This window comes from Phyllostomus hastatus, unplaced genomic scaffold (assembly GCF_019186645.2).
Source record: "Phyllostomus hastatus isolate PE091 unplaced genomic scaffold, TTU_PhHast_1.1 phas_contig_29, whole genome shotgun sequence".
Taxonomy (NCBI): Eukaryota; Metazoa; Chordata; class Mammalia; order Chiroptera; family Phyllostomidae; genus Phyllostomus; species Phyllostomus hastatus.
The window spans coordinates 46,860,685-46,883,683 of NW_025333835.1; the positions used below are offsets into that span (position 1 = coordinate 46,860,685).

The following is a 22,999-nucleotide window of genomic DNA, read 5'->3' on the forward strand; positions in this document are numbered from 1 at the left end:
TACGTGAGATTGAGACCAGCCCTTGTGCCGGGGGGCCGCCCCGCCGCCCGGAGGACTGGAGAGAGAGGGAGGAAGGGAGGGAGGGAAAAGAGAGGCTCATATATGCACGGGACATATTTTTAAGATAACACAAGGAATTGGAAAGAATGGCTAAGGATAGCAACAGATCTACTTCTTAAAAAAAGTCATCTGTGCTTTGTATTTTATGTCCTGTATATTTATTACCTCTACAAAAACATATTTTTAAAAAATACCCAGAATGCTCTTTACTGCATCAAACCTCAAACCTTGGTTCAAATATTTAAACCTGGCTTCCTAATGAAGTTTTCTTTCATTGTATCACACTGCTGCTGAAGGCCTCATGCCTGTCATAAATCACTTCTATTGGCTTCTTCTCCACTGTTTTATTAACATTTACGGCTCTCATTAAATGTTAATTAGTGTCTTGAGCAATCACTCGTGAGTGCACAGGAAGGGCAATAAATCGATCATCTAATTAGCTTATAGCCTTCTCACACACACTGCACCGCACGCAGACACGGTCAGAATTTCCACGCCTGGGTTATTGCAGAGTGAAAACATTGCCATTGTTTGTTGATGCTAGGTATTCTGCTTTGTAAGAGATCTTCTTTAAAACAATCCATCTAACTTCCAGCGAACATTATATTGACTATTGCTGCATTGTTTATGTATAACCCAGAGAAGATTCAGTAAAAAAAAGTGACCTAACCCAAACAAACAAAAAACTGTAAATATAACAGGTCACTGAAGTGAAATACAATCATAACTAGGCGTTGATTTGAATTCTAACATCGTTCTAATTTTGAGCAACTGGTACCAAATACCAGAGCGTATATTTTTAACCAGTGCCCTTCCTGAAGTGTATGATGCTATTTTTTTATCCTTTCCAGGTTCAAGGAGATTACAGTGTTACCTTCAACTTGATGGAATGACCTTCAACTTCACTGAGCATTGCCGAAGGGTCCCCTTTTACACTACATTCTGCACCCCGTCTGCAGACTCTTGCCAAGGTGTCCATCTGCCGGCGTGCTCACTGCCTGTCGTGGAGCTTCTCTGCCGGCCTTCCCGGGGCCTCCTGTCCTGTTCGGTTTCTCACACGGCTCTGATTCCACGCCGTGTTCCACGGAATATTGAATTTTGCTTCTGCAGCACTTTCCACGCTCAGACCCACTCATTTTCTCGATTCCTGCTATCTGGATTCCTAAAACTCCACAGTAAACCAATGTTGTCCCTCTCTTGGGCTGTTATGAACTGATGACAAAAATCCGGATACCCAGGGGTCCTTTCCAGGGTAAGGGTGTGGTCTAAGCGGAAGCGTGATCGCCCACAGCGGAAGGAGGGGCCGTTCTTGTAAGACGAACATGGAAGAATCAAGACCCCTCCTCCCCTCCGGTCACCGTCAGTTCTGTGCTTTCCATTCTGGTGGTTACTCACAGTCACAGCACAGACCTCTATGAGAGCATCTGCTTCTCTCTAGGACGGATGCGGAGGAGATGCCCTCTCTCTCCCGAAGCAGCTTCCGATGTGCGTTGGCATCGCGAGCTCTCGGCGGCTCTGGGTCTTTTCCTCGTGCCGAGTCGCACACTCCCCACATCGGTGCTGGCTTCTTGCTGCAGTTTTTAGACTTTTTACTTTTTGTTTGCTTGTTTTTTGGTTTTTTTGTTTTTGCTTTTGTTTTGTTTTAGTGTGTGTGTATTAAATTACCAAGGCATTCATGGGTGTTGACACGGTCTTTCCCACGTTCTCGGGCTTTGGCCCGACCAGCTGCCCCACCGCCCCGGGAACTGGGAGGCAGTGGATGCCGGAGCCTGAGCGGTCGGTGCCGCGTGATGTCCCCGTTGTCCTGACCGCGGCGGAAGAGCTCAGAGCGCAGTGACTGTTCTTAAAACGATGGCTCGGGAAACTGTGTGGACGTTCGGAAGGACGGCGGGATTTTAGAGGCCTGGACAGGGGTCGTGACGTAGGAGTCCAGCTGCCGTCTCTCTGTACACAGGAAGGAAACGTCGTGTCTTGAAAAGAGCGGGCGGAGCTCACCACGAGAACGGGGACAAGCGCACCCGTGAGAGCAGCTGCCTCCGATGGTTGTTGGTACCAGGGCAGCGTGAAACTGATGCCGTCCTGACTCTTTTTAAACTTTTTTTTATGAAATTATAGTATTTACTAAACTGCTGAAATAAGTAGATATTGGAGCATATTTATTTATTTATTTTTAGAGAGGGAAGGGAGGGAGATGGAGAGAGAAACATCAATGTGCGGTTGCTGGGGGTCATGGCCTGCAACCCAGGCATGTGCCCTGACTGGGAATCGAACCTGCGACACTTTGGTTCACAGCCGGAGCTCAATCCACTGAGCTATGCCAGCCAGGGCCATCTTGACTTTTTTAATGTAATTACTCCAATATCAATTTACTTCATTACATTGAATGCTGTAAAGACTTGGTATAATTTTAATCAGAAAAAAAAGGTTGTTTTTTTAAATAAAAATCCGGGTGTTTGATAATACAGTTCCAAAAACTTTGTGTTTGCCTGAATTATCCAAATAAAGATTTTGCCTGCCCTGAGTGACCCTGCCCACAGATGAAACAAGGTGGAAAAGTAAACGTAAAACATACAGAAAGAGAAAGAAAAGAAGTGTGTTACCTGACGGCTTTGCGCCAGGGGCTGGTCCTTTGGCATGTCCGGTGACCTGTGACCTCCAGGTTCCTGACCCCTGCGGGAAAACCTCGAGGACGCGAGTCCGGAGGGCAGGGCTCGTTCAGCAGGAGACAAAGGAAGTGGCCGGGGCGCCCGGCTGCCCAAGGAGCAACAGTAGGAGCCCAAGGGGTGGCAGTCCACACGGGACTGAGTCCCAGACACAGTCAGTCAGTCCCCGAGACTTCCCAGGGCAGGGGTCGTCTCTGAGCCCTGTGGTGCCGAATTCTGACTCCACTTTCTGGCTGGGAGGGGCGCCTTGCTCCTCACGGGGTCCCTTCTGGAGGTGCCACGGCGTTAATCCCCCTCCCCCTTCTGCCTGGGATGCATGTTTTCTTTCTAATGATGGAACAGTGAGCTTTGGGGCCCTTCCCTGGTGAGCTTCACCTCTCATCCGGGGTCAGGCTGGCTTCCTCGGGTTTCTTATCTCCCTCCCTGGCCGCGGTGATTGGAACCATCTGCTGGGCGGGTAGGAGGGCAGAGCCCTGTGATTTATCGTCTGGATGCTGACCTCTCCGCCTTGCCCGGCGTTTGGCCCGCGCTCGGTCTCAGCGCCCTCCCTCCACTCCCCAGGAGTCCGCCTAGTGCCTTACTAACCTGCCTCAGAACCCACATATCTCAGACTTGGATTTCACAATGCAGACGTGATTAGAGGAAGTTGCTAGGAAAATTGTTTGCCGAACTTAGTTTGAATAATTTGCATTTCCCTAATGTCCCCTAGAAATAACAAAAAATGAATGCCATAGGTTCACTGTATTTCTTGACAGGCCAGTCACATTCTTGGAAGGAAGCCTCATTTGTGGTTGTTTGTGAACTAGAGTGACCTGACTGCCACTTGAGAGCTGTCTTGAATGGGACCAAGGTGACCTAGCCGTTTTCAGGAGAATTGGAAGCTAGGCCCCTCCATCCCTTTCTTGTTGAGCTATCGGCCTGGTCTAGGAACGGGAGGGAAGGGGAGTATTCGGCGGGAGGGCGAGGTGCGGGGCAGGAGGCTCAGACGGTGAGAGGCCGGTGGGGGTTGGGGGACACAGGCAAGTGAACCACAGGGGCTCAAGGACTCGGAGAGGCCAGAGAGGGAGGCAGCGGGCATTTCGGAAGTGGAAGTCAAACTGCCGGCCAAGATGGAGGCGTAGGTCGACACAGTGTGCCTCCTCGCAGAACCGAAAGAAGGACAACAATCAATTTAAAAACAAAAAACCACCAGAACTGCCAGAAAACCTAACTGCACGGAAGTCTGACAACCAAGGAGTTAAAGAAGAAACACTCACCCAGACCGGCAGGAGGGTTGGAGACAGGTTGCTGGGTGGAGAGGACTCACAGTGAGGTGGCAGATGGCGGACTGGGGGTCCCGCATCTGTGTGCGGATACCTGGGAGGAACAACTGGGGGGCGAGAAAGACCCACAACCCAGGGCTCCAGTGGGGAAATAAAGCCTCACACCTCTGACTGAGAACACCTGTGTGTATTGAGGCGGCGGGAGAAACTCCCAGTCTCACAGGAAGGTTCAGTAGAGAGACCCACAGGGTCCTAAAACATACACACACACCCCCACCTGGGGAATCGGCACCAGAAGGGCCCAGTTTGCTTGGGGAAAGCTGGGGAAGTGACTGAAAGCCGGTGAGAGCCAAGCAAGCGGCACTGTTCCCTCTCGGACCCTCCCCCACACACAGCGTCACAACGCAGCCACGTGGGTTGCCCCGCCCTGGTGAACACCTAAGGCTCCGCCCCTCACTATGCAACAGGTGCACCAAGACAAAAAAATGGCCCAAATCAAAGAACAGATCAAAGCTCCAGAAAAAATACAACTAAGCTACAAAGAGATAGCCAACCTATCAGATGCAGTGTTCAAAGCACTGGTCATCAGGGTGCTCACAGAATTGGTTGAGTATGGTCACAAATTAGAGGAAAAAATGAAGACTATGAAAAGTGAAATAAAGGAAAATGTACAGGGAACCAACAGTGACGGGAAGGACACTGGGACTTAAATCAATGGTTTGGGTCAGAAGGAAGAAAGAAACATTCAAGCAGAATAGAATGAAGAAATGAGATTTCAAAAAAATGGGGAGAGGCTTAGGAACCCCTAGGACAACTTTAAATGTGCCAACATCTGAATCATAGAGGTGCCAGAAGGAGAAGAAGAAGAGCAAGAAATGGAAAACTTATTTGAAAACATAATGAAGGAGAACTTCCCCAGTCTGGCAAAGGAAATAGATTTCCAAGAAGTCCAGGGAACACAGAGAGGCCCAAAGCAGTTGGACCCAAGGAATCACACACCAAAGCACATCATAATTCCATTACCCAAGATTAAAGATAAGGAGAGAATCTTAAAGCAGCAAGATAAAAGGAGACAGTTATCTACAAAGGAGTGCCCAGAAGACTGTCAGCTGATTTCTCAAAATAAACCTCACAGGCAATAAGGGGCTGGAAAAAAGTATTTAAAGTCGAGAAAGGCAAGGACCTACACCCAAGATGACTCTATCCAGCAGAGCTATCATTTAGAATGGAAGGGCAGATAAAGTGCTTCCCAGATAAGGTCAAGTTAAAGGAGTTCATCATCAACAAGCCCTTATAGTATGAAATGTTAAAGGGACTTATCTAAGAAAAAGAAGTTAAAAAATATGAACAGTAAAGTGACAACAAGTTAGTAACAACCAAACCTAAAAAAAAAAACAAAAAAGCAAACTAAGCCAACAACTAGAACAGGAACAGAACCACAGAAATGGAGATCACACGGAGGGTTAGCAACAGGGGAGTGGGAGGAGGAGAGAGGGGGAGAAGGTACAGGGAATAAGAAGCATAAATGGTAGGTAGAAAATAGACAGGGGGAGGGTAAGAACAGTACAGGAAATGTAGAAGCCAAAGAACTTACATGTACGACCCGTGGACATGAACTAAAGGGGGGGAATGTGGGTGGGAGGGGGTGTGCAGGGCAGAGGGAAGTGAAGGGGGCAAATGGGACAACTGTAAGAGCATAGTTAACAAAATACATTAAAAAAAGAAAAAAGGTATGAACAGATGTCTTCAGTAGGGAAACAGAGGTGAATAGAGCAGCTATTTTGAAGGCCTACTCCGTTTTAAAAATGTATACATAAGACTGCACCAAAGGGTAGTTTTGTTATTTTACCACATTTTTTAAAGGGCAAAGAGCTTTTAAACATTTCTTAAAATGTTTAATAGTAAAACCAAAAGATATGCCACGTCAAAACTCCCAGTGGTCAGCCAAACCATCAGGAATAGCAGTTTTCTTCAAAAAAAAAATGTGCAGCCTAGTTTGCAGAAAATATGGTTATCATTAAACGTTACTTTTTATTTCCCTCCAAGTGTCTATCTGGTTCAAGTAATGAATTCTAAATTTTTGTTTGCTAAGTTTATTGCAAATGTGCCAAAATTCGACATCTGCAGTTCTTAGTATATACTCCGCTGAGAAAAACAAAGTGTCCTTTTAATTAGGTTTGATTTCAGACCCACAAACAAAACAATGAAGTCATTCTTTCCCTCGCTTCCCAGGAGCGATGCGCACCCCAGCCAGTAGCTGGGGCTGAGGCCGGGGGATTGGGGGGGGTGGGGGGGGTGGGGGGGGTGGGGGGGGCTGGCTGGGACCCGCAGGCCCTCTCTCCCCGGCCGGCCCGCACTCCTCTGGGCTCCGGCCAGGTCCTCGGCCCGTGCGGAGAACAACCCCCAAGAGGCAGCGCACGGCGTCCTGAGGGTCCCAGGCTGCCGCACCTTCCCGCTGGCCTTCAAGGGCCTTCTCTGTTCCCCGCATTCGGAGGAGAAAGCCAAGGACGGGATGCGGTGGGAGGAGTGCGGCGACCCGCGAACTGCGCTCTGGGCCTCCGGACTGGAAAAGCAGCGCGCAGGAGACGCGCTGGCCCGGAGAGGTGGCGCCTGGGCCTGGAGGTGAAAGACGACTGGACGTGGGCTGGACGGACGCGGGGTTCCATGCGGGCGGGCGTGTGTGTTCGCGGGTGGGGTGTGCGCGTGGGGGTCACCGCGGAGAGCAGCGGAGGCCGATGTGCAGCCCAAGCGCGCGCCAAGGTGTGACCGGGGAGCCGGACTGGACGGACCGCGCCGTCGCAGTGTGGGGCCCGATGGACCACGCGGAAGCAGACGGTCGGGGGTTGGGTCCCGCGGGGGCGGCTGATGGAGGGAGTTCAGCCTCCATCCCCCCAGCTCGGGGGTGACCCGAACAAGGGGGAGACGTAACTGAGTTTGGGGTGTTGAAGGGTTTCTGGTAACAGAGAAGCAAGAGGAGGGGCAATGAGAGGCAAAAACTATAGTAAGAGATCCAAGTGAAAAATTGTGGCAGAAAAAGTGGGTATCACAGGAATAGTCATGAACAAAAGATTAAGGGAACAGAATGTTGAATCCGTATTTGCCACAAATACATGAATTTTTGGCAAAGGCGTCAAAGCAAATCGATAGACAAAAGATAGTCTTTTAGGAAACGGTGCTGGAATCACTGTCCGTAGTGGGTGTGTGTGTGTGGGGGGGGGACCTTGGTTTATCCCTGCATCTTAAAAATTAATTCAAAATGAATCATATACTTCCACATAAAACAACTCTAATAGAACTTCTGAAAGAAAACATGTTAGAACATTTGTTGACCTTTGGTTAACAAAAGGTTTCATAGATGTGATACCAAAACCACAATTCATAAGAGGAAAAAAAATAGGACAAATTTGACTTTGGTGCCTTGAAACACACCGCCAAGAGAATGAAAAGACAAGTCACATGCTAGGAGAAAACACTGACAGCCTATGCAGCTGGTAAACCACTCGAATCCAAAATACATGAAGAATCTCAGAGCTCTATAGTAACAAATTGTTAAAGTCAACCCAATTAAAAATTGGCAAAATATCTGAACAGGTACTTCACCGGGGAGACATACAAATGTCACGTAAACATGTGGAAATCATGTGTTAGGGAAATGCGGCTTTAGTGCCACAGTGAGATACCGCTCCACACCTATCGGAATAGCTAATATTAAAAAGTTCGACCATGTCAAGTGTGGGCAAGAGGAGCTGGAACTCTCTGCACTTCTGCTGGGAGTGCCAAATAGAACTCCTTTGTAATACAATTCGAGTTGCCAAAATTCTAATCATACACCCGCCGTTGGGCTCCTGCACATTAATTAATCCCAGGAAGAGCCAATCAGACAAGGCCACGCGTCGCGTGTGATTCACTTTGTAGAACAGTCTGGAACGTGCCGTCGTCTCCGGCGCCAGAAAGCCGACCGGCGGTGGCCGGGAGACGTGAGCTGTCAGCGGAAACCTCGGGGGGGCGGGGAGCAACGTTTCCCAAGGTCAGGGCCGGGACCTTGGGCGGTGGGGTCAGCCTCAGGGGCTCACGCTGGAACGCTGACTCGGCGCGTCGTGCCCAAACCTGCTCCAAGCTGGTTCCGCCGAGGACGGCGGTGCGGGGGCCACACGGGCGCTGGCCGCCTGAGTTTGGGGTTTGGGGCGAGACAAGAGAGGAAGTCATGTGACCTCACCGAGCCGCATTTTTTCTCATATAAAACTGGAGATAATAAAACGCTTCAGAATTTTCGAAGGATTAAATGGTGCGCGCAGCAGCACGCAATGACTCTTCAACTTGTAGAACGGGAGCAGGACTGCTATGCGGGTATGCATCTACTCCCAATTCGTGTTCTGTGGTTTTGTTCTTTGTTTTCATGTATTTTCGTATTCTTCCCACTATGAATTTACTTCCATTTTATTAGTAATCCCTTTTTAAGAAAATTGTATTTACACACGTCCCTGGAGAGACTCTGTACCTGACCGGAAAGACGGGCTGGCTTTTGCGCGTGCACCGGTCCGCACTGGTTTCCTTTTTCTTCTGCAGTTAAAAAAAGCGCGCCTGTACGTCGGAAGGCCTCAGCCCCCAGCCCCATCCCTGCTGTCCCGGACTACGATTTTCCAAGTCCCGCTCGGCCTCGTCGCCAGTGGAAACCCTGCAGGGGCTCAGTGGAGAAATACATCTACCGTCTGTCTGTCCAATAAACGTGTGGGGTTCTAGGCGACCATGACCGACACGCTCTGTGTTGGGATGGTCCCCGCCCGTGTTGGTAACAGTTTGGTGTTTTCTGCCATTGCCCCTCGTGTCCACCTCCTCTGAACGACTTTGTGACCGTGGACACCCCCTCCAGTCGAGACGGAAGTCCCGAGACGGTCCGCAGTTGGTATTATTTCCTGGCGGGGGCCCTAGATCCTGGCCACTGGTGTCGCCACCGCCCCAGACTAGGAAGCACCCCGGAGCACCAAGGCTCTCAGACACGTCCCCACCGAGCAGCGCTGTCAGGAGTGTGTCCTACTGCTTCTCCACCCCAGTCGTTCCCTGATGAAGAACCAGTACCTGCTGTTACCCCCAAAGTCTTCCGGGTCCTGCAGGGGCACCTCAGCTGGGGCCTCTGACCCAGGCTGGGCAAGCGCAGACAAGGTGGCACCTCCTCCCAGCAGGCCTCCCTCCGGGGCACGGCCTCCCTGACTGCCTTCCAACGCACGGCAAAGTTTTATTGCACAGTCACAGGTTTCTGCGGCGTGAGTTCTGTTTCCTGAGCACCCTCGGGTCAACCCATCCCAGCAAGGACGGCCCTTGTGGAGACCCGCCAGATCCACCCGGTACCTTTCCCGCTCTCGGCCGACATCCCCCTCCCCTTCGTGGCCGTGCAGTGGACTCTGGCCTCCCTCCAGCCTCAGCTCCGGCGTCTCTGTGGCCCCCCAGCGTCCAGCCCAGTCTTAGGAAACATTAGTCGATGTGTTTGTGCTTGTTGGTGCTGATCAGAGGCCATGGTGCATGGCGGGTAACGGATGGTTAGTCTCTACCCTTGGAAGACGTCAGCTAATCACCCGTAGATCTTGATTGACAGCTTCACACTGGTCTGGGGTGGTATTAGGTACACAGTTGTTCACGTTTATTAATTGCCTTATCGTCTAATGATTCTCTTTCAACACAGTCATTTTAAAAATTCAAGAAACGCTAACTTTATTCAACTTCCTTTAATGAGTATTTGATATAAAAAGAGGTATAAAGTCCTGTTCCCATGTTCAATCCACTTATTAACTTAGACCTAGAGTTTTGTGAATTACCAAATTTGGAGTAATTCTCTTTATACCCGAAAAACAGTCTTAGGGAAATGTCTGAGATAAAAAATAGGCATTGCAGTAAGCATATGACAAACATTCAAGAGTACAAAATGAGTTGTAGAAGTAACATAATTTACCGGTAAACCCACATTGCATTAGAAATGTGCAAAACCTTTTGATGTAAAAGTTGTATTTTTTTTTTTGACCTGAGCACCCTTTTCCATAGCTTAGCTTTCCATTGGGGGTGGGGGGGGCTGATTGCCTGCATTTTTTCTACCCACTCAGTCAGTTCAAGGCTCCGTCTTCCGGAGGGGAACGCGGCACGGCACTCGAGGGTTGAATTGTACGGAGGCCGGTGGTGGGGTTTTCTCTGATGGATCGCCAGGTCGGCCAGAACTTCCAATGTCAAGCTGTAAAAGTCTGAAATGTGTTCTGATTCTCTCCGTTCCCACCCACAGGAGGCTAACCCACAATTTCCCTCCTGTTCTCTATTCAAACAGAAACTAAGTTTGTGTTTATTTGGCACTGTTCAGTGGCTGCTTTTTGGGGGTGCTGGTGCGTTTCCTGAAGTCGCGGGGGCGCTCGCTTGTCGTCTTCCTGTAGGGCCGGGGGGGCAGGGCTGTGGAAACGCTGTCGTCCGGTCTGGGTTCTCAATGAGAATCTTCTTCCCTGGACCGCCTTCTGGACCCTGAGGAGGGAGGAGGGAGGACGTCAGATTGCATAAGCAATGAACCTGCCGAGGTTGACAGTAGGCTATTCCATGCGTTACTTTATCTATAAAACACCGTATCTCTTACTGCGACAGACTTCAGATTATACTTTCTTAATAATATCCTCCATTGATGATGACGAAATCAAGGATATCCTCTGCTTAAAGGTATATGAAAATGATCATTTAAAGCGGTCATTTCGGTTCTTTAGAAAACTTGAATTCCTGATAAATTCTTTACTAAAAATTCACTGCTCAATTTCCAATGTCTGTTTTGGATTCGTTTCCAATCAGATATGCCCATAACGCATGTCTAAGACTCGCAACTCCTTTAGACTATCGGGATGGAATTCTTTTAGAAGTTCCAAATTTGTCATTTGTTCTAAGGTCCACAAGGAGGAGCTTTGATTTTTGAACGTGTCGGAATGTGAGGTAACCTGATTAGAAGTTCGGAAAACGCACACAGACGTCGTTAGGACGGGCATCACAGTGCACGGGCGACAGGCACAGGCGTGGGACCTACACCCTCTATCCGCGGACTCTCGCCGCAGCGGCCTCCCGCACATGCGCAGTGCCCGGCTTCGCGCTGCAGACCCGGCCCAGCAGCCAGGGGCGGAGCGCCCGGCCCCTCCTGTGCTGCCGTCCGCTCGGCTCCGACACGCGAGGGCGTGTTTTCACACTGACTCGCCTTGAGTGTTCCTCAAGGTTTAATGCACCTCGCACTTCACATGAGAAGGACTGCCTTCTTCTTGATACTCACTGTGCTTGTGTTTTACCCACAGTGAAGAACGTGAACACTTCACTTTCTTCTTGCCACCCAAGTACTCTGTCGCCACCCAGGCTAACCTTTCTCTCTGACCGACAACCAAGTCTACAAAAGACACCCAGCACTCGTCTTTTCTCGACACGTCAACACACGCCCCCCACCCCCACACACACACATCGCCACAGTCAGCACACTTACCTTGAACTCTTCTGTTGGCTTGTGCCTTCCTCACAGGTGTGTCTAAAAGCAAACAGTCGTAGTTAGCAAACCTGGACATGGTGGCTGACATCACACAGGAGACCACAGCTAAGTGGAAAAGCGGGAAGTTCTGCATAAACAGCACAGAGCAGCGTAGGTTCTCTTTGGGAGCAGGGCATGGCGTCCCCGGGGGGGCTGCTGCACCGGGGACAGGCGGGCCAGAAACTTGTTCCCAAGCCTGGAGGTTCCAGAGAAACCTCCGTGGCTTTTTCCGGTTCCTTTCTCCATACCCTTCCTTAATCACTTCAGTAGTTTTAGTAAACGCAGTTCTGCCTGAGATGAGCATAAATCTCTTGATGCATTTTGTGAGGACATGTTTTAGCTAAGGGCGCCGAAGCCCCTGAGTGACAAATGACGACGTTGGCGCCAGAAGGACCGCTGCGTCGTGACTCCACTGACTGAGCGACGCAGTCGGCTCATCACAGGGCACCGGATGAACCACAGTGCAAGCCGTTCTGATGGAGAACCCCGGGCTTGGAGATAAAGCCGTAGCTGGGACAGGGGTCAACTGTCTGTGCTCTCAAAGGCAGAACGGTCACCCTTGATGATGTGATCTGTATGCACATCAACCTCTCTGTAAATCAGCGTGTGCTGAGCTCTAGGCCAGAAGGCACGTGGCTCGGGGCTGGTGCAAGAAGCATCTCAGGGATGGAGACCGTGCTAACACGTCCAGCCCATGTCTGGACACGCGTCGCTACCCTGACCACACTGCTAAGCAGAAAGGCCTTGGAAACGTTTGATAAAAACTCAAGGTGTGGCGGTGTGAAAGGCGATGCTTGTAGATTCACAGAGAAACGGGATGCCGGGAACCGAAGGGACCCATCTGTGCGCCGAACAGAAACACGTTTAGGGAGAATCTAGTAGCTAAAACCAGAAGATCATATTCTTAGCTCGTAGCAGGTTTATCGTCTTCTCTCGGCTGAAGCGATTCTTAAGTACTTGGTTCGTTGTTTATCACGGACTTGTGAACGGGAGTTTATTCACGGGAAGAAAACATACCCACCTGAAGTTCAAGCTTAAATAAGTTAAAGCAATAGACACAGCTTTAGCTACTAACCAATGCATTCTCTAAAAAGCACTACTTCTGTTCTACAAAGCTGCTTAATGTGGCAAGGACTAAAAAAAAAGAATTCAATTTAATCTTCATGACGTTTTTCACCTCTTCCCTGAAATTCATATTTTTTCACAGAGTATTAAGCATTTGGAGGTAGATAAGTGAATTCTGTATTAAAACCTTCGGTTCCGTTGGAGCTTTGGCTGGTCAAACACTCCCCGCAGTTCGGAAGGAAATCTTGCAGATTTCAGACACACATCTTTCTGCTGTGGGAAATTCAATCATCGGCTGAATAAAAATTACTTATGGTTACTACCGATGAACAGCTGAAACACTGTGCAAGATATTTTCTCCGTGTAAAATAAGGAGTCAAGAAACAGTGGTTATACATGGTCCCAAGAAAATATAAATTATTTTTTCTATTTTTGTGATACAGAGTGATACCGTTTTTAAAATTTTAAGTAGAAAAACCATCTGGATGAGACTTTGGATAAATACTAAACTTTGTGTTATCTCAATTCATAGTATATGAAAGAAGAACATTTAATTCTTCTATGTAATTTAAATACTTGTTTTTCTAAAAGAACATGCCATTTAAATAGTTATGTCATTAATAAAACAAACTAGAAATTCATTTATTCAAATAAAAATTATCCAAATTGTATTTATAACATTTACTGTTTCTTCAAATAATGGGCATTTAGAGTTTGCATAAGATTTTGAATTCTTTTTTTTCTCTTTTGCATTTAAAAGAAGGTCCTTTTAATGCCACAATCAGAACATTCCAGAGAACATTCCATACTTCAAGATTAATTTCATATGCAAAACAATGGGCAACTCCAGGTCTACATTATCACTCGAAGTGTTAGAAGAAACACATACTGATGCCCAAGAACAGAAAATTAATAAATGCATCATTTTTTTCTAGATCTAGGAGCTTAAAGATTCCATAAACATGCCTTTTATTATTGTTGTGGGGGCAGTGAATACATTTTTGAAAAATATAAAAAGTGTGTCAATTTGGGTTTGTTTAAATCATTACCAGCTTAAAAAGTTTTCCCCTTGCACATACTTAGAATATCCTTACAATTTGGGCACCAAAGCAAAAAATATTCAGTGCTCCCCAAGGCTGACGCCATACTTTTTAAAGACTGCTCAAATTACTAATCATTTCTGTATACATATCAATGAAGCTGCCGCCGAACTAATCCATCCATTAAGACAACACAGGATACCAGCGTAAAAAGAAATCACGAATGCTCAGTCTTTAAAAAGTTGAAGAACTCGGTCACCAGACCTGTTAACAGGTTAGTTGTCTCCCTTTTACTAACCTCCCTGAAGCAGTCTTTTAATTTCTTCATCTTCAAATAAGTGGCCATCACCCCCTTCAATGAGTTTGGTGACTTTGGTGACCTCTGAGAGGATATACGTTTACAGCAGAAATTGGTTTATGTAACAAAAAGACAGGAGACGCGATGTGATGATGTACCGCACACCTGCCCAGCAACGACTTCGGGACCTGGTTCTTTCTCAGTGTCGAGTGCTTTTTAAAAAATCCTCACCCGAGGATATGTTTATCGGTTTTAGGGACGGAGGGAGGGAGCAGTGGGGAAGGGAAAGAAAGAGAGAGACAGAGGGAGTTGGGGAGAGGGAGAGAGACATTGCTTTGATAGAGAAATGCTGATCGACTGCCTCTGACTTGTGCCCCGCCCAGGGGTTAACCCCGCAGCCTTTTGGGGTACAGGATGATGCTCCCACCTACTGAGCCACCTGGCCAGGGCTAGCGCTGTTTTCTGATAAGCCAATTGTCTCGTAAAGCCGTTGAACAACGCCCAGCAAACACAGGGTCTGACAGAAGTGACGCCGTGGCGTGTGGTTGGTCGGGTATGTGAACGTCTCCCAGGAGATGGACAGCGAGACTTAAAATGTCATACGGCGTGCTGGAGTGTGATAGTGTTACGTCACAGAATCACATGCTTATGATTTTGAATGATAAGATTTTATGTAATAGAGAAGGGGCACTATGTGTGCTGGACCTTGTGTATGTAACCTAACGATCAACACGACTTTCACTGAACTTCCATTCCGTATGTTTATATTTTTCCCTCGCGTTGCTATGGAACGTAAACAGAGAAACGACAGAGAGCAGGGAACATGCACGAGGTCTCAGAGACTATGTAGACACTGATACTGAGAGCTGAGGGAAAGCCACATTCTCAGTTTTTTAGAGTGCTCACCTTCTTGCAACAACTTCTTCAGCGTTTCTTCTGTTTCCCCACCACCAGCCGTGATCCTGGTATACTTTATTTCGGGGCCTAGAGAAAAGACAAAAAAAGATCTGAAGCGGGCAGGCAGACGTCCTCTGTGAAGAGCCCGACGGGAAGCCTTTCAGGCGACGCGGCCCGTGTGGCGACATTCAGCTTTGTCGCTGTGGCGTGAAGACAGCCATGGACGTCGGATACAGGGGTGGACACTCCTCACGCCGACACAGCTTTACCGCGTAAGCAGGTGGCATGGGCCACAGTTGCTGATTGCTCGTTTAAACAAATATTTATGGAATCGCTGTATTCTGAATTTCAGGCTAGTCTATTGCTGGGGGACTAGACGCCAAGGTTCCCTGAAATGAGTGGTTTTATACGAACTTGCCTCTACGTTGGTGCGTGGATGTGTAGACATTGAGGATGAACAGAAAACCGAAGGAGGAAACGGTTTTGATCCTAGGACACAATAGTGTATTCTATACCATGCGTATGATACACGTAATAAAAACAAACGCTTCTAGAGTTGTCTATGAGTTTCCAACTCGGAGGAAGAACACCGATTACAGGATTAGAATAATATTATATCCTCCAGGAAAGAAAGAAAGTTACCTCGGTAACCGCCCTAGTTCGGTCTTTAGAGCCCAAGCACGCCGGTGGGCCTACGTGAGGAGTTAGAGATTACCTGTAATGATCCGCTCTTCCCTCGTCTCCTTTTCGGTTATTTCCATGGGCACTCCATCAATGATTTTGGTGTATTTTTTAATAATTGGCTCTGAAAGTAGGGGAGGAAAAATGTGTTTCATTTGCCCCCTACGGTGGCTAAACGGCCACAGCTAGATGTTTTCATGAGAAAATGTCTCTCTCTAGACAATACCATTTAGGATCTAACTGGAATACATTCCGATCAGCAGAGGTCTACATGCTAGTCACCGTGTCCTGACTCCCGGGGGGAGGTCAAGGTCAGCTGGCGCTAACGCTCCAGGTCACGTGTGTGTCCTGACCCCCCGGGGGCCGAGCAGCCAGGGAGAATCCAGGGAGGGGTCCTGTGATCATCCCAAAGGGGCTTCCTTGTTACTCTAGCACTGATGGCCACGCTTTCTTCTAAGTCCAGCATGTCCTTGTGCTGACATGATTGTCATCATTATAGTCCACCATCGTGACTGCGCATGCAGAGACGATGGCAGTTTTCCTGGGCCCGGTGACTTAGCCTGGTTAAAGGAGTTCCCACCAGCCCCACTGAAGGTCAACTGTATTTCATTGGACAGGCTCATAAGAACCCGCAACGGAGAAAGGTACCCCACAATTTATGCAGAACCGAAGGCAAGGGAAAACGTCGGGCGTGGAATGGATTTAAACCAACGCTACTTTCAGCTAGGAGTCCTGCACAACACACCTCCATGGATGATCTCCGTTACCGCTTCGCCTTCTTTAATCAGCCTGAACTCGGGGTCCCCGTCGAGGCTCACCTGGGTTACGGTGGGTCCTGCGACATGGTTGTGGGGGACAAATCAAGGGTTAAGGCGGTCCTTTCGGTGTGCCCGAATGCGGAGTGTGGTTCTGCGGGGATGCTACTCAGACCGAAAGCGGTCTCGGGCTTTAGGAGTGCAGTTTCAAACATTCCCCATGGTCTTCAAAGTAGGCAACGTTTATGGGGAAAAAAATGATGCAGCTTTTGGGGGTTCTACTAAAATTACTGTCTCCTTCGTTAGCATTTGAATTGAGGTGTAAATCCAGCCACTCATTCACGGCTGTGAATTATGATCACACAAAATACGCGTGGCTATACTTCATCAGTCACACAGTAGGTACAGATTTGCGCTCCTGTAATGACAGCTCGAGTGGGTCTCTCTCTACCGTTCTGAGACTGTCCATTACTCCTCCCTTACTAAAATTATAATTTAATTTTAATTACTCAGTATCTTACACGTCTTAATTTCGCGGGCATAAGATTGAACATTTAAAAGTCCCAATTTTATACCTAAATTTAAGATACTGGATTTCAGGTTTCATGGGGGAAATGAATTTGAGTACTTACCTTCCACATGCAAATGATGCAAAACATTTACTAAGTAACAGGCAGTCCCTTCAAATGCGAACGTTAAACGCGTTACATTTGACTGGCAAAATGATTTCGCTCCCACAGAAAATCATTTTGGATGTTAGGAAGCTGACTACAACATGAGTTAACCGAGACCGTTCCACGGAGGGGAAGGGAAGTACGGTTCAGTACATTTAACTCGTACTGCGACGGCCTCCGGCGGCGGAAGGCAGTGCGTGTGTTTATCCTGGAGAGGCCTGCCTGCTCAGAAACTGCCAATCACCCAGAATTAAACAGTCTAAAACAATTTAGACTAATGAAAACAAAAATACGATTCTTTCAAGCAAGAAATACTCCACACCGTGCTCTTTGATCTGTGGGAAGGGATGCTGAGTGTGAAAACGGATGGCCAAGGTGTTTGCGGTGTTGATGTTTCAAAAGGAAAGTCTGCTCACAAAGTGTAAGCATAGGAAACTAGGGAATAAATGATCCAAATTAACATTCCTCTAGAAGAACCTAAACTGATATTTCAAAATTTCCTCTATAGTTAAGCTCTAAGAAGGCAAGGCCTTTCATCAAAAAAAAAAAATGGATTTTCGTTTGGACCCCCAGCCTCCGGAGAGCCGAGGCCCCGGAACTGCGCGATCGGCCTGTGCTGAGTTGAGTGGCCGCTGAGTTACCCTTCAGGCAAGAATGTGGTTAAATATCTTTTTTTAAAAAATAAGCAGCATCTCACAATTGTGCCCTGCAGCCTCGCCTATTTAGTACGAACTCAGTGAATCCGCAAAAACCGCAACAACGAGAAGGAGGAAACGCCAGGGATGTTTTTAGAGCTGGCCGGTGACCGACGGCCACCGAGCTGTCGGCCAGTCACCGTATTAAGGTGTTTACACGCAGAGATGAGAGTTTCTGAGACCCGACAAAAGCACGTGCAGGAAGGTGGCGTCCCCGGTGTCGAGCATGGCGGGCGTGGGCGTGGGGGTGGGCGAGAAGCGTGTGTGGGCCGTGCCGGGCGGGAACATCAGGAGGCACGGCTAACCCACTGCACCGTGGGGCTGGACTAAAGAGACGTCCGGTCTGTGGGAATACGTCTGTGCCCACAGACACAGTCGGGGCTGGGCTGGCGGTTTCTAAGCCTGGGCTCACTGCCCCAGCTACCGACTCCCTCCTCCGTTTCTGCCTGTCTGACTTCAGAGCATGCGCTGGGCGGTCGCAGCTTTAAAAGCTCTCGTCAGTGCGCAGCTGCTGCGCTCTGTTAAGCAGTTGGGTGCAAAACACCCGCGCTCTTCGTAAGAGCTTCTTGTAGCAACAGGACAAGAGACCCACGTCGGGGTGGGAGACACGGCCACGGTCCCTCTCTGAAGGGGACCGACCGCAGCAGAAACGCTCGGGATTGGCCTCTTTCCTGAGCAGCTGGGCCCCGGGGCCACCGCAGCAGCCAATCGGGTTCGTGGGAAGCCACCGGGCTTCCTGGGTACAGAACAAGCAAATGTACTGAAAGTGTTAGAGTGGCCCCATCTGCGCTGCCAGGGACTCTGCATGCCGCATTCCTCCACGACGTAGGCATGCCGTCGGCGGGGAAACACTCAGCGTGTTAGTTCCAAAAAGAACGGAGATACATTCGTAGAAATCAGCCCATGACATGGCGTTTTTCCCAGTCAAAGGAACCATGTGCAACATTGATTTTTACCTTCAGTTTTGATAATAGGCTGAAGACTGCCTTCAATCACTTTAATTTTTGGTTCCACAACTTTGGTTATAATTTTAGTTGCTGAAAGCATAGAAAGTGGAACATAAATGATGTTTACATAAGAAAAAAAAAACCTGAACAAAATTGTCTTCGTGTGTGTGTGTGTGTGTGTGTGTGTTTACTGGGAACTGAGGTGTCATATACGGTAATGTGTTCAGGCAGCGGATGCAGGGAACACTCGTGGTGCATTATCTAGGAGTATCTTCTCGGGTCCAGGTGGGGGCTCCCTGAGGTCCAGTGACTCGGATCTGCTTCCGGGGAACAAAGACTCGCTAAGTGCGGAATGCTACCTAGAAATCTACCGCCTCGAGCCGCACCCCTAGAGCTCTTTACCTTCGTGTGCACTTCTGGAAAATACTGGCTGCATAGCAACAGAAGACAAACAAACACGATTAATGTCATGCAATTCATCGTATCTCAAATTGCATTGCAGGGTTCTTTCTCAAGTAGGAAAAAATAGAAGAAAAAGAAAATATTTTTCATGCACTTTACAACAGTCATCTAGAGAGGAAAAACATGAAAAACAGTTCAGTATCCTGAACAGTAAAAATAAATCTCAGCCAGCCAGATACGGGCTCTAGGCACAAACACACTGTGATGAATAATTTAAGCTACAGTTGGTCTTTCGTTTGTAGCCTTAGCATCATCATCTTTTTTTTTTTTGTTAACTTAAAGGCATGTATTCTGAATGTAGGTCATCCGCCCACCTAAGATAGCAGCCAGCCATGTGGTTGGCTTTTGCTCGTGCAGATTAAACAGAAATGGGGCCGTCTAAGCAGAGCTACTGGCTCTTGGTCACTTCCAAGTGCTTTAAAGACGGCGCCAGCAGAGCACAGGCTGCCCCACGGCTGCCCGAGGTTGTACGGACGGACGTGTTAGAGGGACGTGTCAGCCCAGCTCGGGTCCCTATCACTCGCTCACCTCGGGTTTCTGAGACGTTCAGCTGTGTCAGCGTGTGAGTTAAGATGGGTTCTAGGCCTGGCGTGTGGCCGTGGTTCACTTATTTCAGGTTTTCTATCTTGGAATCTCAAGGTACAGAGCGCTAAGGCACCTCCAACCTGCGTGTCCATGGCCTGGTGTCCCAGGCGGTCTCACCCCAGACCAACCTGCCCCTGAAGGTCAGGTCCAGCGCTCAGAGCCGCCGCCGCTATCAAAACGGGGTAACTCCTCGTATCGTCCATGTCTACTTCAGGGTAAGGAGTTTGAAGTGTAGGGTGTTTGGTTGGGTGTTAGTTTTGTTTCAATCCTGCTTTTCGGGAGACAGAAACAGTTTTGACAGGTCACGCACTGGGGATTCAATAGTGATTTCCTTCCTCTTCACGGCAAATGTTACGTGTTTGGCCATGCAGCTGAGAAAATCCCCCCACAAAGAATGTTTTAAATGTATGGCATTGGGGGGACAAGAATAGGTAGCAAGGAAATTAAAGAAATGTTCTAGACCAGTCAATAAAGACATGGAATGAAATCTTGGGTGTCGTTAGTCTCTGCCTCTGTTTAAAGAACACATCTAGACACAGCATCCCCGTCGGGGCGAGGCGAAGGGAGCATCCGGCATCATCGTGTGAACCTCAGACCTGTCTCCCTGTCGCTCTGAGCAGGGAGGCGACACCCACTGCACCGGCATCAATTCATCCAGTGCGACGTCCTCTGTGAGTGAGGCCCCGGGCGCAGCCCAGCCGAGGACAAGGGACAAGTGACAGGTGCTGGCGCAGTGACAGGTGCTGGCGCAGTGCAAGCCAAACAGGGCGCGGACAGAGGTGGCCAGGGGTGCACGTCCCCTGCACGAAGTGGGACGAGCGGAGCGATGCGGGTGGGGCGGCTATACCTGCACACTCAGCGGAGACAGACAGCACACTCCCTCTCCGACGGACAGAGCCCGTAAGGGAGCTTCCGTCTCCTAGGACGCGCGCCCCAACGACTCTGAGTGCTTCCAGACTGACACTTACGCCGCGCTGAGCCAGAGCCGCTCCGACTGAGTCTTTAAACAGGGCGGGGCTGGCTGGATGCTGGGTTTGTGCTTATTATTCTTAGTAACGGAAATCAGCGCGAGGGGCAGGCACTGGTTTCACTCCTCGCCCTGTCTGCTCCTCTTTCCCGCATCCAGGGCGAGTCTCATGGGAGATTTTTCTCCGTTAAATGGCCGCTGCTCGCGGTATAAAACGGAATAAATTTGTACCCAGGAAAAATGGGGGAACTGCAGTCATGTGTGAGCTGCTGTAACATTTTGAGTGTCTCTTTGTGGAGTCAAAACAAAAGGAGAAGAAATCCTGCTTTGAGAGCGACAGGAAAGAAAGAAAGGAAAGAGGACGAAGGAAGAGCACCCCACTGAACAGAAGTACGAGGCACGTCCGTGAGAAGGAGGCGCCCCTTCCCCTCGTCTGGTGGAGGTCTGGCTTTGATAATCTGGCAGAGTCGGGGCTGAAAAAACCTCCGGTCTAGAGAGCTGACGCTTACCACCTGGCCAGCTTTTCACTCCTCCGTCCAATTTCAGGTGGAGAGGGGTTTTTAACCACCAGCTCATCCACCCTGGGGGTCTTTGGCCCACTGTGCCCGCCCTGCCTTGGGGGGGGTTGGGGGCTGGAGGGGGCGAGAAAGCCTGCGGCGACATCATTTCTGTGCCCGCCCACCCGGCTGCGCCCTCAGACAGCGCGGCGGTGCCTCTCAGCTGTCCCTGCCCTCTCACGGCTGCGGGGCTCTTTCAGCCGCTCTGCCGGGCTCGCGGGTGCGTTTTACCGCCCGTCCCGTGTCCCATTGCTCCTGCTTTGGGGCGCGCGCCCAAGTGGAGCCGGACGGACTGGCTGGGGCGGAGAGGGCTCGGGCGGAGAGGCCGTTTGGACCCGGAGTCCTGTTTCAGGTGGGGTTGAAGTTGCCATTGTTTGGAATCCTACGTGCCAGATTATCAACAGTCTCCACGTGTAGATACCAAACATTACTTTAAAAAAAAAATTTTTTTTTCTTGTATGCGACAGATAAATAGTCACTGTGTACTTACTGTAGACAGTCATGGGGATTTCTTTGAAGGTGCTGCCGCGGACGAACTGAAAATAAATGCCCAGAGTTAGTAACAGGAAAGGTGGTGGTTTGGTGACAAAATCATCCACTGCTTTAATGCTTGCTAAAGCCAGCCAAGGGAAGCTTTCAGGACACGGGACAGGGAAGAAGTCTTCCTGCGAATCAGCTTCCGGTTTCCCGCTAGGAGGGGCGGGCCTAAAAATTGCTGGACTTGTTCCCACGAAAACGTAAAGAACTGTGCATCCCAAGCTGAATGGATTTATGAAATAATACCCCCCTGTTTTCTGGCCCTTGGACCCTACAAATGTAAAGAGGCAACATATCCCTTTGCCTTTACCTCTTGTGATTCGTGGCAACTAGTACTTTATCTGATTCTTATAATCAGTAGCAAAGACAATTGAGGAGAGGTAAATTGTATTTGTCTATGTCCGTGTCTTATCTGTCCCACTGGACTGTCAGCCTTTTTGGCAACAGAGCCCTATCCGATTCAACTTCCACTTCGCGTGACGTTCAGCACGCTGCCTGGCCCCAAGCAGGCTTCCGCAGGTGTTTGTTGAGTGAACCCGTAAAGCTCTGTGCCGCCTCCCTGCGGGGGTGCAGACCCCGCCGAGAGCCGTCCGAGCCCAGTGCCCGTCCTCTCGTCCTGCACGTGCTTCCGGTCTCTCATGCTCCACACGGTGCCAGTCAACCCAGCCACGTTTCGTACCTTAATCTGGATGTATTTGACCAGCTTGTTGAGTATGTCCAGCAGCTGGTCGTTGCCAATAGGGGTGTCTGTGGAGGGAACATCGAAAAATGTCAGTGAGAACGTGTGAAGCAAGCATCTAGGTTTCTGCCGGAAACGGACCGAGCCTGTTCAGGGGTTCAGGGGTCACCCACCTGCCGGGTAGAGAAGCTTATCCACCACGTGGATGACGCCGTTCGTGGTCATGATGTCGGACTCCTTGGATTTCAGCTCGTTCACCAGCAGTGTGTCATTCACCTGCGGCGACAGGGGGCAAGGCCGGCGCGGGGGTGAATGGAAAGGGAGCCCCACGGGAGGCGGGCGGTGGGCGAACGGGCCCAGGCACTCCGCCCGGGGCACTCACTCCTTTCAGGTAGATTTTGCTGCCTTGCGTGGTCTTGAGGATGTTGGTGACGCCAGGCTCGAAACCCTTCCCGATGAAAACGCCGGGAGTCAGGTGGTACAGGATGATGTTTTGGAGGGCGTTTTTGTTGCCTGTGGGGGCAGGGGGGAATGGATTTATTTAACAATGCGCCGTCTTTCTTTGTGACCTGTGGACGCTCTGGAGACTACGGAGAACAGGACGTGTCTCTAACTCCTTTCCCACGCTGTCACTTCTCACGCCCCCGGCCTCC

The 22,999-nt window shown here is 49.4% G+C and overlaps 1 protein-coding gene across 8 annotated transcripts in view; it reads right to left on the reverse strand.

The window, feature by feature from the left end:
- Positions 1–9,690: 9,690 nt before the first annotated feature.
- POSTN (periostin) overlaps positions 9,691–22,999 on the reverse strand; it is a 30,274-nt gene continuing 16,965 nt past the window's right edge. The window contains exons 13-23 of one of the 8 annotated variants that reach the window (XM_045839195.1): positions 22,729–22,859; positions 22,520–22,622; positions 22,347–22,414; positions 21,621–21,666; positions 18,569–18,649; positions 16,234–16,323; positions 15,523–15,612; positions 14,817–14,894; positions 13,911–13,994; positions 11,466–11,507; positions 9,691–10,480 (exon numbers count right to left, since the gene is read on the reverse strand). In XM_045839195.1, coding sequence (XP_045695151.1) covers positions 10,443–10,480; positions 11,466–11,507; positions 13,911–13,994; positions 14,817–14,894; positions 15,523–15,612; positions 16,234–16,323; positions 18,569–18,649; positions 21,621–21,666; positions 22,347–22,414; positions 22,520–22,622; positions 22,729–22,859 — 851 coding nt within the window. In that variant the 3' untranslated portion in view covers positions 9,691–10,442. The remainder of the gene's footprint in view (positions 10,481–11,465; positions 11,508–13,910; positions 13,995–14,816; positions 14,895–15,522; positions 15,613–16,233; positions 16,324–18,568; positions 18,650–21,620; positions 21,667–22,346; positions 22,415–22,519; positions 22,623–22,728; positions 22,860–22,999) is intronic. The other 7 variants (XM_045839196.1, XM_045839191.1, XM_045839197.1 and 4 more) reach the window with 7 other exon arrangements.